The sequence below is a fragment of the Charadrius vociferus genome, unplaced genomic scaffold (genome assembly GCF_000708025.1).
Source record: "Charadrius vociferus isolate BGI_N301 unplaced genomic scaffold, ASM70802v2 scaffold166, whole genome shotgun sequence".
In the NCBI taxonomy this organism is placed as follows: Eukaryota; Metazoa; Chordata; class Aves; order Charadriiformes; family Charadriidae; genus Charadrius; species Charadrius vociferus.
Genome location: NW_009649228.1, coordinates 2,837,358 through 2,851,356, shown reverse-complemented (window position 1 = coordinate 2,851,356; position 13,999 = coordinate 2,837,358). Strand labels below are relative to the sequence as shown.

Sequence of the window (13,999 nt, the reverse complement as noted above, 5' to 3'; positions counted from 1 at the left end):
GCCAACCATACCCTGGGCTGCATCAAAGGAAGCATGGCCGGCAGGTCGAGGGAGGTGATTCTGCCCCTCTACTCCACTCTCATGAGACCTGACCTGGAGTACTGCATCCAGTTCTAGGGCCCTCAGCACTGGAAAGACATGGACATATTGGAGCGGGTCCAGAGGAGGGCCACGAAGGTCATCAGAAGGATGGAGCACCTCTCCTATGAGGGCAGGCTGAGAGAGCTGGGGTTGTTCATCCTGGAGAAGAGAAGACTTCAGGGAGAGACTTTATTGCGGCCTTTCAGTACTTAAGGGGGGACTCTTTATCAGGGAGCGTAGTGATAGGACGAGGGGATAACAGTTTTAAACTGAAAGAGGATAGATTTAGATGAGATATTAGGAAGAAATTCTTTACTGTCAGGTTGGTGAGACAGTGGAATACGTTGCTCAGAGAAGTTGTGGAGGCCCCGTCCCTGGAAGTGTTCAAGGCCAGGTTGGATGAGGCTTTGAGTAACTTGGTGTAGTGGAAGGTGTCCCTGCCCACAGCAGGGGCATTGGAACTAGATGGCGTTTAAGGTCCCTTCCAACCCAAACCATTGTATGATTGTTTGATCATTCTCTGATATATGTGAGGAAGGCTTACGTATAGCATCTAGTTTTAGGCTGCCTTTGGGAAATCAAATCTTAGAAGGCCAAGTTGGATGCTGAGGCTCCATACACATCAAGTGTTGGGTGTTTCTTATTGCTCCTTGGAGACACCTAAATTAGATGTCTGAATTGGTCTCCACGAGTACCCCGTGCTATCTCCCTGTTCTGTGTCTGCCAGCCTTTCAGTGCAAGGGACCAGATATTTCTTCACGGTGGTATGCCAAAACATCATGTTCATGCCAAGTTGCACTAGAATATAAAAAACTGAGGATACTAAATAAAGCATTGTACCTTAAACTTTCTGAAAACAAGTAAATTTATATTTAAATATACATATTATACTACCCCTGCGTACAAATATTGTTGTCTAGAGTTCTTGTAGGAATTCCACTTGTTAGCAGTAGATTATTTTGTCCCTTATATATTGCTTGGGGTTTTTATCGTTAGAAACAGTTGTATATCCTGTAGACATCCACAGACTTCTGTTGTTAATACGTTGTGAAACTTACTCCTGGTTTCAAGCTCATACAGATTACAAAGTCCTAATGAAGTGGCGAGTGTTTGAGGTATGACGCACAGCTATCTGTGATGTGAATTCCAGACTATGTTCTTCTTTGCACTGTATGTATTTCCAACTACAAAACAAAATATGGCTACAAACAGTGCAGAAGAATATTTTCTGTATCTTAGAAACACAAAACCCCTTGAAGTTTCCTTTGTCGTGGAACAGAACAGCCGCGTACTTTACATTTCATAAGATGCGTCTGATGTCCCACTCCAGTTTCAGGCTGAGCAACGTGCACTACTTTCTGAGAAGAATGGCCATGTTAAATGGCAGGAACATGACTGTTAAATACACATTATATCTGTTTCGATCTGCATGCAAGTAGTGACAGGTGCTCAATGGTTGTCAGCATCCTTGTCAGCACAGAGACTCCTTTGACATTAAAGTCACCAGCTCGGTCCTGATGCTGCGCAGCTCTATTGGCAGTTCCATCAGGCTGCAGCCGATCAGCGAATGTCAGAGCCTCCGCTGTTCTTCTGGTATGTCGCCAGCCCTCTGTGTTTTCGGGCTGGCCTTGCCTGTTGTTTGAACTTGCCACACTTCTTCAGCAGCTTTCCTGTGGGAAACGAGCGATAGGTCATGGGTGTGGAGGTATCTTCAGGGCAATGCAAAACCACATCCAAAGTGACTTGCATAAAGGTTTGTAACGATTACCGTTGCTTTAACCCAATCAATGTGTAACGTACCCAGGGACTCATTAAGTGGCATTTGTGGTGTCTCTAACAGAGTTTTGAGCTGTATTTCAGGAAATGCAGTGACAGCCTTTAATGTCTAATTGACCTCTTCTCTTTGTTTCACTTTCTATATTTCCGTCTGATGTGTTCCCCCGGGGCAGCAAACAGCCCTGCTCAGTATTCTGAACTTCTGCTCGGAGCTGCAGCACCTCAGCCTGGGCAGCTGCGTCATGGTGAGTACTTCCACCGCGCAGGGCATGTGTGTGTATGTGTGTGTGTGTGTGCAGGTGCACATGCTTGCTTTGGAACTAGACCTAGGTTTATGTTTCACAAAGACATGTCAAATGCAGGGTTGAAATTATACTATACTCTCTTGAAAGGTCCAAGATGAATGCAGTTTGGTCATACACTTAAGGGTTACATACTAGTTCAGTAGGCCTAAAACATAGTTTGTAGGCTTTCTTATAGTTCTTCAGCCTCTTCTTAAGTTTTGGGGTGTTCTTTATATGCATAATCATTTTTTTTCTTTCCAAAACTAGTAATCAAGACTTACCGATTTTTATTCAGACCAAGTCATCATTCCGAGCAGATTAACGCTTGTGTCTGACCCTACAGTAATAACTATGAGAGAAATATTTTCAAGCAGAGCCATTTGAGTCAAGACTTGCTGGGCACACTCATTGATTTAGAGAAAGAGAGTATGGGGACAGCAGCAATTCCTGCAGGGCACTCACGTGAGCTGTATTACATGTCTGTGCCAGAGCTGTGTGTAGAGGGATTCTGGCTTTCTGCTGACCCTGGTGGTAGGCATGTCCCATAACTCATCAGGAAGACTTAGCTGACCTCCCCTGTAGTTCAAGAAGCAAGCAACGAAGCAGAATTTGCTCAGCCTTCCCTGCTTTGACTCTTGGACGGAAGAGGAAGGCAGTGTTACCACATTTTTCTAAGAGTCATAGTATTCTTATGGTTTTTGATAGTGGATTTCATTCCTTCTGCCTGTATAGTGGGACCTGTTTTAGTCTCTTTGGATTGCCCAGGGTAACTGGTAAGGCTTCCATAAGAAGATGCAGTGACTGATCAACCTAGAATGAAAATAAGCACATTCTTCAATCTGCATATGGTGGCAGTGCCTATGGTCATAAAAACAGTTCTAATCTTTTGAAGGAAAAACAACTGTGCAATAAAAAGAAAACAAACTTTTCACTGCATTTTCACTGATCTTTAGAATTAAGTGAATTTAAAAACACCTATGTCTCGGGGTTGATAGGAAATTTTTTTTTTTTTTGTCTTTTGTAAAAGTAGACCTCACTATGCTCTACAATGAATAATTTTCAGAGCTCTTCAGAAATGACGAATGCTTAAGACAGATCTGTAGGTGTGTTAGCAAGCAAATCTTGAAACACCTATGTATCTCTGGAAAGATGGTATACATGACAGTGTTTGCTTTCCTTGCAGATTGAAGACTATGATCTTATAGCAAGCATGATGGGAGCAAAATGCAAAAAGCTTCGCAGTCTGGATTTGTGGAGATGTAAAAACATAACTGAAAGTGGAATAGCAGAACTGGCTTCAGGCTGCCAGCTTTTGGAAGAACTTGATCTTGGCTGGTGCCCTACATTACAGAGCAGTACAGGCTGTTTCACAAACCTTGCACGTAAACTCCCAAACTTGCAAAAACTCTTTCTTACGGCCAACAGGTCTGTGTGTGACACAGACATTGAAGAGCTTGCTGCTAACTGTACGCATTTACGGCAGCTGGATATATTGGGTAAGAAAATGTAGGGACTATTGGTATATTTCTTACTGTGTCTCAAAAGCCTTGCAGTTAAAAAGAAGTCCTTAAGACAAAACTGTCTTCTAGACATATTTTTAAATAAATATGTCTTAAAATTATGGTTTAGCTTATAAAAAAACAATGGAGGGAAGTTTTGCTTACTGCAGTGAGTTTCTGATGCAGAATCTAGTGGATTTACACCAACCATGTAATTTGACTGCTTAGTATGAATTACTTAAACTGAGATTTAAGTGCAAGGTTTTTCCAATAACTTTCACTTTCATGGCCGTTAGTTTTTTTTAGCTGAAATCTTTCTCTTTTGACTATCAGAAGATTCAGTCTTCTCCTTCTTTCTGCTTTTGTTTATTGTTTTATTTCTGTGAAGTGTGACAAGGATATTTATAGTGCAAGTCTGTGATCAATAAACAGATGTCTACTTTTTTTGTCACTTTTACCAGGAAGCTAATTTGTCTCATTAAAGAGGAAAAGGTAATTAACAGCAAAACTTAACTGGACTTTTTATTAAGATGGGAAAGAAGAGATAAGGGGCAAAAAGCATAGGAAATCTTAAATTTCTAATCCTCTGCAGCTTCAGTAGTTTAAGATAGTTTTAGAAAGCTAAAGTAAATATATGTTTGACTGATGAGTAAGGAGTTTGAGAAATGTAGTTTTGCGTGATACTGAATTTATTCTTTTTATGGTGGAATATGAGGTTTTCTTTTTAAAATAATGTAGGACATCAGGGATGTTTGTGACATCAACATGGGAGAAATTTATTTGTGCTTTTACTGACTTATTTTCACAGGGTAAGTTGAAAAAGGGAGATATAAATTGAAGGGAAGAAAGTAGCTGCACTGCACATTTTTAATATTTAATAATTTTAATGAAAATACTACATCTAGGTTGAGAGAGGCTCTAGAAAGAACTGAGACCCCCCCCAACTTGAATAATGTTCCAAGCAAATTTAAGGCTATCAGCATTTCTCATTACAAAAAAGTTACCATATGAATTATAGAATGGTATAGGTTGGAAGGGACCTTAAAGATCATCTAGTTCCAACCCCCCTGCCATGGGCAGGGACACCTTCCACTACACCAGGTCGCTCAAAGCCCCATCCAACCTGACCTTGAACTCTTCCAGGGATGGGGCATCCCCATCTTCCTAGGACAACCTGTTCCAGTGCCTCACCGACCTCATAGTGAAAAATTTCTTCCTAATACCTAATCTAAATCTCCCCTCTTCCAGTTTGAAGCCATTACCCTTTGTCCTATCACTACGTGCCCTTATAAGTCCCTCCCCAGCCTTCCTGTAGGCTGCCTTTCAGATACTGGAAAGCTGCTATAAGGTCTCCCTGGAGTCTTCTCTTCTCCAGGCTGAACAAGCCCAAGTCTTTCAGCCTCTCTTCCTAGGAGAGGTGCTCCAACCCTCTGATCATCTTCATGGTCCTCCTCTGGACCTGCTCCAACAAGTCCATGTCCTTCTTATGTTGGGGGCCCTAGAGCTGGATGCAGTACTCCAGGTCAGGTCTCATGAGAGTGGAGTAGAGGGGCAGAATCACCTCCCTCGACTTGCTGGCCATGGTTCTTTTGATGCAGCCCAGGGTGTGGTTGGCTTTCTGAGCTGTGAGCACACGTTGCTGGCTCACATCGAGCTTGTCATCCACCAATACCCCCAAGTCCCTCTCCTCAGGGCTGCTCTCAATCCATTCTCCGCCCAGCCTGTATTTGTGCATGGGATTGCCCCAGCCCAGGTGCAGGACCTCGCGCTTGGCCTTGTTGAACTTCATGAGTTTTGCATGGGCCCACCTCTCCAGCCTGTCCAGGTCCCTCTGGATGGCACCCCTTCCCTCCGTGTTGGCCAGTCCACAGAGCTTGGTGTCTGTGGCAAGCTTGCTGATGGTGCACTCCATCCCAACATCCATGTCGCTTCAGATTGTCATTCCAGTATAGCTAGTACACACTTTTCTGTCATGAAATGTGTTTTACTCATCTCTGACTGAGAAAGTTTCCTTCTGACCAACGTGAGAAAGGAGGATGAACAGATAAAAACTTAACTCCACCTAGTACAAATTGTAGAAACTTGATGTACATGTCCACAGGAGGTAATGTGTTTTGCTTATCTTTAAGGGAATCTGTTTTGTAGCTAGATTATCAAGGGCACATTTCCCTAGTCAGACATGAAAAGTTTCCAAACGGCATAGTGAATGAAGTCTTTCATAACCACATATGTTCTCCTGACCACCCACTTTCATGCATTTGTATTACAATGGCGTTATGTCTGCCCACAAAGTGGTCTGACCTTTTCACTACACCAGAGGCTGCCCAGTGAATAGTTTGGCCATGTTAAGCCAATGGATAGTCTGCTGCTTCTTTTGCCTCTCTGCCGGCAGTGAAGGTTTGTTGTCACACTTCTGCTTTAGCAGTTGAATTCATGTTTGAATTCAGTTTAACATCTTATTGACGTTTCTGTGGAAAAATAATGTGTGAACATGGAAAAGCAATTTGTTTTGTTCCCTGGGTGCTTACCAGTATTCCTGAGTCGAGTGGATTTGTAGGCAGCCTTTCCCAGTGAGACTGCCTGTTTGGTTCAGATAGCTGCTCTCCAGAGGATATCCAGTTGAATTATCTGCAAGATGTTACCAAAACTCTTACTACCTACCTTCCAGACCTCACTTTCTCCTTTCAGAGGAATACTTAGTAGGGGAGGGAGAAGGTTGTCTTCTGCTGTAAAAGAGTCCGTACAAGGTGGTACGAGATATGTGAAGGAGTTACCCAGCTTTTCTGGCAACAGCAAGGAAACTGTGTTCATTTCTTTGTCTGAATGTGGGAACCGTTAGAGCCTGTGGTTAAATGAAAGACTTGTCAAGTAAAACCACATCGGGTCATCTGGAGGTAAAGCTGCCAGGCGTTCCCATGTAAGTGCAGAAGTCACTGTTGTCTGAACTAAAGAGCTAGTCTCTCACAGCGCAGCAGTACCAAGAAAGTCATAAATCTCTGTATGTGCTCTAACTTTTGGCAGCTGATGTAGGGCTGTCCTGTTACTATCAGCTATATAAACGCTTAATATGTTTTTGTGCTTTTGAAGAAGTGTGACAACAGGTCTGAAGCTGTTAGAGGCCTGAGGTCAGTGCTCAGCTTTGCAAAAGTAACCTTGAACAGTGGGTCTTCTCTATGATGTGAATGAACGAGAGGTACTCTCATTGTATCCTTTGTCATCTCCCAAGTACAGAAATGTCTGGCTTGTACATGCATTGTGAAGAGTGTAGAAGCATTGCTGCTAGGTTAGCAGTGCATGCTGTATGGGAACTTCTTTTGCTTCAACAAAGCTGTGTAAAAGCTTGAGGTTTTTCGCTATATAGCGGCGCTTGCCGAAGTAGGGATCAGAATGTCTTACCTTGCGCTGCAGTCACCAGCATTGACAATGCTATACTGACTTCTCTCTGCAGTTGTTAGAACTTATGGACTTGTTAGGGAAAACTTTTTGTTTCAGTTATAAATTATTTATCACCACTATAGCTTCAGGACTGGAGGAATCTGAGCTGCTGAAAGAAATCTTGTTGAACTGTGTGTCATTCATTTAAGTGTTACAAAATGAATGTTGTGTGTACCCTGGCTGCTGTTTTCAGGTGGTAGGTCCTGCAGCTTGCTACCCATCTGTCCTTTACGTTGTCTCTCCATTATCATTTGGCAATTCCCTTGTTACAGAATCAGGGAACTCTGTAGAAGATGAAAATTGCCAATTTTCAAGGGATCTATAAACTTATTGGCCCAAGTAAAGCATTGTTTGATGGGTGGCTGTGTTTGTGGTGTGTAAAACATACTTCAGAGGGTGAATTTCTGTTTAAAAAATAAATCATGAGTTGGATCCATATCTGCTGTATTATAATACAATTTGGAAGAGGAAGCATGATGTAAGTGTGTCACTGAGTACATGAGGGTGTGCTGCTTAAAGTTTTACTTCTGAGCTTTCTTTTACTCATTACATACTGAGCTGCCTGCTTACAAGGATCATTTCCTTCTCTGCCCACATCTTTTCCAGTGACTGACATGGTGGGTTTCCACTCTGCAGTAGACTGGTGCAGCTGTGATCATCTGACAGTTTTGTAGTGATGGAGCATATCAGCCAGTGCTGTCAAAAGTTAAGCGGACACCTATAGACCTGTAGTTAAAAACTAGTCTTCAGACTCTGATCAGCATTGAGCAATGATGAGGACCTGAATTGGCAGTGCCAAAAGCTTTTCTTGTACACCGTATCAGGTGCTTAGTTATGTTGCTGTGGGGCTACCAGCTGCTGTCGGGGACGAGGAATAAATGATCTTAACCTCGTTCTCCAAAAGTCCTGACTGCCTCTGTCCTGCACAAAAAGAGTGATGAAAAGTAGACACCCTTGTTACCGCAAAATTCGTATATTCCTATCTACATACCAACACCTCCCACGCCTTCCTGAGCAACAGAAAACCTAACTGCCCCCTTGCCAGCTGTCAAAATTGTCAGCTTTAGCTTGAGAGCATCAACACGTAGTTAGTCAATTCAAACATGAAAATGTGTAGCACGTTAAAATTTAGAATTTGAGTTGTGTGCAATAGATTGAATAAAATGTAAAGAATAAAAGGCTAATGTGGCTGGTCTAGGGGAGGAAAGGAAATGTAAGAAAGTTTGAGGGAATAGTGATAGTTATTTTCAGGGTCTCTACTCTTTAATATTATTTGGTGTGTAGTAGCATCCTTTGCCCTAGAAATTGGAGCTCTGGCAATTTTTATAGCTATCACACTTAGATCTCCTGAACAGCTCTAGAATTTGAAGACTTGGATATATGATAGATGTAAATGAAGTAATTTACAGCTAATAAACATAATTGTTCTAGCAAAGAAATTGTTAGTCAGAAGTGCTTTTACAAAGGCGATACCAGAGAATTTTTCCAGGGAATAAATTGAACAACAAAATTAAATAGCAGATTTTAATATATGGGTTATGTATTTATTCTGAGAAATAGCCGATTAGTCCATGTAGGAAAAGTTGTAGTAGGTAACAAAGGTCCAAAGGCTTCCAAACTCTAGAAAAATGCACTGTACAGCTAACTAGCAGGATACGTTGTCAGTCTTTCAAAGGCAAAGGAAAATATTCTGTATTACACTTCTGAAATGCTTTCAAATGTGCTTTTTAAGAAATAATATGTCAATAATTATACATTATATAAATAAAATTAAGGCTGCGGATGATATTTGCTTATCCCGTGCTGTGGATAACCAAACCCCAGCTAGACTGCTGGTCTTTTTAGCTTTTAGGAAAAGATATTTCCTAACATAAAAACTTAAGCCTGAAAGAGAAACAGGTGCAGTAAAGCACGCAATTTAGGATGGCCTATTTACTTACAAAACCATTAAAAATCTTAGTCTTAGATGAAATGGTAGAACTGTCGAAGTTCAGGTAGGAAGGAATGAAGAACATCCTACACAAAATGTCTGTGGCGAGGCATCTAGATTTTGTAGAAACGCATATTTGGATCTTGAAGCGGAAAAGCTGTGATGCGTAAATGAGACTGGTTTTAAATGAAGGTGCTGATGCAATAGCAATTTTAAGGCTTGGTGGAAAAAAGATGAGTAGCATAATGGGTTGTTCCTAGAGTTTCAGTTGGAATAGTAGGGCAGATTGTGCTGGTAGGACAGTGGTACTCTGGTAAAGTTATGGTCAAGCGAAGTGAATAGCTGAAGCCTATTACAGAATTTCTGTGTATGGCCATAGGGAGTGTTACTTCAACCACTAGACAGTTGTGGTGATGGTGATCATGTAATGATAAGGGAGCTAAAAATCACAATAATAATAATGAGAAGCTTTGATTACCTCCATGTGGACAAGGTAAAATTTGGGGGCATGATAGCAAAGACTGTTTCCGGGTGATGTTAAATGATATCTCAGAACAACTAACTCAAGAGTCTACTGTAGAAAAAGTGAAGACCACACTTAGACACCCCCTTGCTTACAAAGAAGAGTAAAGGAGATGACTGAAAACACAGACATCTTTCTGGAAATTAATCCTTTTCAGAGAAGGAAAACAGGGAGATGAACTCTAGAAAGTGAAACAGAATCACAATAAGACAGAATGAGATATTAAGGAACTATTGTTTAAAGGCAAATGCTAGAGCTGTATTTCAGTTGTGTTAGAAGAAGTTTACAAGAGAGTTACTGAGCTTGGTAGATAAGCCAGATATAAAGGATCGCTGGCATGCGAGAAAGCCATTGCAGGAGAAATGTTATCTGTCCGTTAGTGTTCATGGCAAGGGGGATCAAGTAGACTGCTATGTCAGAGCCATTTTTTCCAGGAGATTAGTCTGGAAAGCTGCCTTAAATTGGAATGCCAATACTGAAAGCTTTTGAACAAATCAATATATTGAACAATAATACATTGTTAGGACTACATGGTATTTATGCAGCAATTCTAAATGAGCTCAAATACAAGGCTGTGGAAGTTTTATTTCTGGTGTGTGATCTGTCACTTAAATCAGCCTCAGCACTAGAGGAATGAAGTGTTACAAACATGGCACAATCTTCTGTAAAAGGTGCAGGTTAGAAGCTACAGAATGGTACCATTGTCTCTTGCTCTGTATAAACCAGTTGCAACCATAAGAAAGTCAGCCAGTCAGTGGACATGAAGGCCATTACGATATTTTGAAGGAGAGCTGCATCCCTGTGAGGACAGTATAGTTACGCCTCTCCAAGCTTTTAGAATTCATTGGAGTTCTTGCTGAAGGTGAGCACTGATCCAGCCCATAGAGCACTGGATTTTCAAAAGCTTTAGCCAAGGTTGTTCTGTTTTTGTAACTTAGCTGTCTTCTCCTGGATTGTAATGAGCATTTGAAAGACAAGAAAGAATACGAACCTATCATCTCTTTTCACAATGAAGTTACGTCAGTACTGTGGTCATCAAGGGTCTGTATTGATCTGTTTGTAAGTAATCCGGACAAAGGGGTGAATAATGCTGTAGCAGAGGGTAATGCACAGATATTCAGGGTAGAAAAATCTTAAGCTGAAGAATTTAACACTGTAAAATTGCAGAATGATCTTATGATAGTAAACAGATGATAATGCAGGAGGAAAATTGTTCCATCAAGTGCAAAGTAAATCACGAGGCAAAATAACATTAACTAAGCATATGAGAGGCAGCTTTATATTAATTACTATTTTGTAGGAAAGAGATCCTGTGGACAATTTTCTGAAAAAAAACCCCAGCTCATTGCTCAGCAGCAGTTGAACAGGCAAACAAGTTAGGATTTCTTAAGAAAGAATGGGAGAAAAAGCCATAAGACCTCTTTGTGCAGTTACTGACTTTGTGCTCGGTGCACTGTGTAGTTCTGGTCATCCAATTTCATAAGTACTAAGTACAGAAACGAGACAACAGGGGTCATCTGGGATACAAGAGAGTCTGGAAAACACACAGCCTTGAGGGAACAAAAGACATTATGAATGACATGGAAATAGTGAACTGGGAATGATCTCTCACTACTTCATTGTGTTTCATTGCCCCTTAATTATTGAAATTAATAGACAGTGAGTTTTAGGCTGATTTTTTTAACATTCTATAGTTAAACTGTAGAACTCATGTGAAGGGGCCATAAGTATAAAAAACTTCAGAAAAGTAGTGGCGTTCATGAAAGGTAGCTTCAGAAATCCCTGAACTTATATTTTTTTAAAAGCTGCTTTAAAAATCTGCTCTTGCCTTTTTTTTGTTGTTTCGGGTTTGGTTTTTTTTGGGAGGTGGGGGTGGGGTGAAGAGCATTAATGGCTCTGTCCATAGACAAGATCCTGGACTAGATGGCTTTTTGGGGCGAAGTTCAGTTCAAGGTGGAGTTGTGTAAGTTGAAGTGTCTACCACCAGGTGTCTGCAGTCATATTGGATGTGTAAACTCTTGTAGAGTCAGGAGAGCTTGATGGGCGATTTAGCGCACTGTAGACATCCAGACTGGGTTCACTTGCCCAGAGTAACCTGCCTGGCTTCCAGCTGTTCCAGTAAGGCATGGGTCTCCTCCTGTGGGTCCAGTGTCCTGTCTGTCAGCTCTGTGTGGATGTCCTACACAGTGTAAGGAACCCCAAGGGGCACTAAGCACTTCAGGCAACTGAATCCTACCCCGGTGCCCAGTCAGCTGAGTCATATACTAAGCACCGTTGACTGCACTGACTAGATTTCCATCAGGTGTGTGGATGTATAAACACCTATTTTTCTGACCCTGTGGTGACAAGAGTTCAGCCACTGTGGTCACATTTTTGACAGGGGTATCATAGAATCATAGAATGGTTTAGGTTGGAAAGGCCCTTGAAGATCATCGAGTTCCACCCCCCCTGCCATGGGCAGGGACACCTCCCACTAGACCACGTTGCCCAAGGCCACGTCCAGCCTGGCCTTGAACACCTCCAGGGATGGGGCCTCAACAACCTCTCTGGGCAACCTGTTCCAGTGCCTTACCACCCTTAAAGTGAAAAACTTCTTCCTAATGTTTAATCTAAACCTGCCCTCTTCCAGTTTAAAGCCATTCCCCCTCATCCTGTCACTACATGCCCTAGTAAAAAGTCCTTCCCCAGCTCTCCTGTAGGTCCCCTTTAGGTACTGGAAGGCCACAATAAGATCTCCCCGGAGCCTTCTCTTCTCCAGGCTGAACAGCCCCAATTCTCTCAGCCTCTCCTCATAGGAGAGGTGCTCCAGCCCTCGGATCATCCTCGTGGCTCTCCTCTGGACACGCTCCAGCAGGTCCATGTCTTTCTTATGTTGGGGACTCCAGAGCTGAATGCAGTACTCCAGGTGGGGTCCCATGAGAGTGGAGTAGAGGGGCAGAATCACCTCCCTCGACCTGCTGGCCATATTGCATTTTCAGTTACAGTTAGCTTATATATAGGTATGTCTCTTGAAGAACTGCCCCTGCATGTGCGTTGTACCTATATTTACTCTAGAGCCCTAGAAGCGCTGCTGATTTATTTGGAATTGGGGTAGCCCATAATAGCTCGTGTGCTGTGCTGGTCATTGCAGTCAGCAGGAGAGTCGTGAGAACAAGAGAGTGGTATACTGTGTTGCTTGTTGCCGAAGCCTAGCATCTGGTCACTGGGACATCTTGTGGCTGTGGGTACTTTGGGTCAGCTTCTGTAGTTAGAAATTCTCCTTGAAGCTGTAAAGTTGCTTCCAATAGAAAATGATGGAGTTACTTAAGCAGTTGGGTTAGGAAAATACAATAGGCTGCTTAAAGGCAAAATCTCTGCGCTGTCTCTGAGAAGTTTCGCAGTTGAAATCTAATGGAAATAATCTAAACAAAAATTGCATTTTTAGTAGCATTTTTTTCATTACACAGTATTAGCAGCTTAAAAAAAAAAACCTGTTCTCAGTAACTTTACAATTTTTTTTTTTCTTTTTGAACAGGAACGAGGATGGTAAGCCCTGCATCTTTAAGAAAATTACTGGAGTCTTGTAAAGATCTTTCTTTACTTGATGTGTCCTTCTGTTCACAGATTGATAATAGAGTTGTCCTAGAACTGAATGCCAACTTCCCTAATGTGTTCATAAAAAAGAGTTTCACCCAGTGACTCACTACATATGCTGCTGTGGAATTCGTTTGACAGTTGTTTCCTGTGAATTTGTGCTGACTCTTTTTAAGAAGAATATAGAACCCCTATGAAATAGTGGAAAGTATTCATTAGCTACACAAATGGGTAAAATACATTTAAAAATATTATGCATTTCTTAAAGAATTGATATTGTACCTAAGAGTTTATTTACTCTGTGTTAGTTGGTGGCACTGCATGTTTTTGAATACCAGCCATATGTGTGGCTTTAATGAGAAGAAAATGAAAAATGTCTTCTTAAATGTCCTTTTATAGGGTGTGACACACAATAAACTGTGTTAATATCCAGGTGAAAGCAGAAGTTCAATATTTAGCAGTAAGAAAAAGACGGGTGCTTCCTTTTTTTATGTGTATGTGTTTGTGTGTGTATATATAAATGTATACAGAGGTATTTGTATATACATACACAGATACTGTAGCATTCTAGTTTGGCCTGCAGCATAAGATGTTACGATCTGGCCTGTAATTAGTTGTTTGAAAAATCTGTTTAAGCTTGTATAAGAATGGATTGAAAAGACACTTTGTTGTCGTCTTTTTTTTTTTTTTTTTTTTGGCAATGAATTGTATCTGATACATTTTTATCCCTTCCTCCACCTGAAATAGAGGTAGTGATGTTTTACAGTCCAGCCTAAGCGACACAACAGATAAATGCAAGAACCTTCCACCTCAACTTAGAGCAGAAATGAAAAAGAAAATTGCCAGCAGCTTCTTGATATGGGATGTAAAGTTTGAGGCAGGTACTTAGTGTCGTGAC

The 13,999-nt window shown here is 41.5% G+C and overlaps 1 protein-coding gene across 1 annotated transcript in view; it reads left to right on the top strand.

Moving 5' to 3' along the window:
- Positions 1-13,357, top strand: part of FBXL4 (F-box and leucine-rich repeat protein 4) — a 59,897-nt gene extending 46,540 nt beyond the window's left edge. Inside the window, exons 5-7 of the mRNA XM_009889013.1 lie at positions 2,031-2,102; positions 3,325-3,637; positions 13,043-13,357. Of these exons, the coding sequence (XP_009887315.1) occupies positions 2,031-2,102; positions 3,325-3,637; positions 13,043-13,206 (549 nt within the window). The 3' untranslated portion in view covers positions 13,207-13,357. The remainder of the gene's footprint in view (positions 1-2,030; positions 2,103-3,324; positions 3,638-13,042) is intronic.
- The last annotated feature ends 642 nt before the right edge of the window (positions 13,358-13,999 follow it).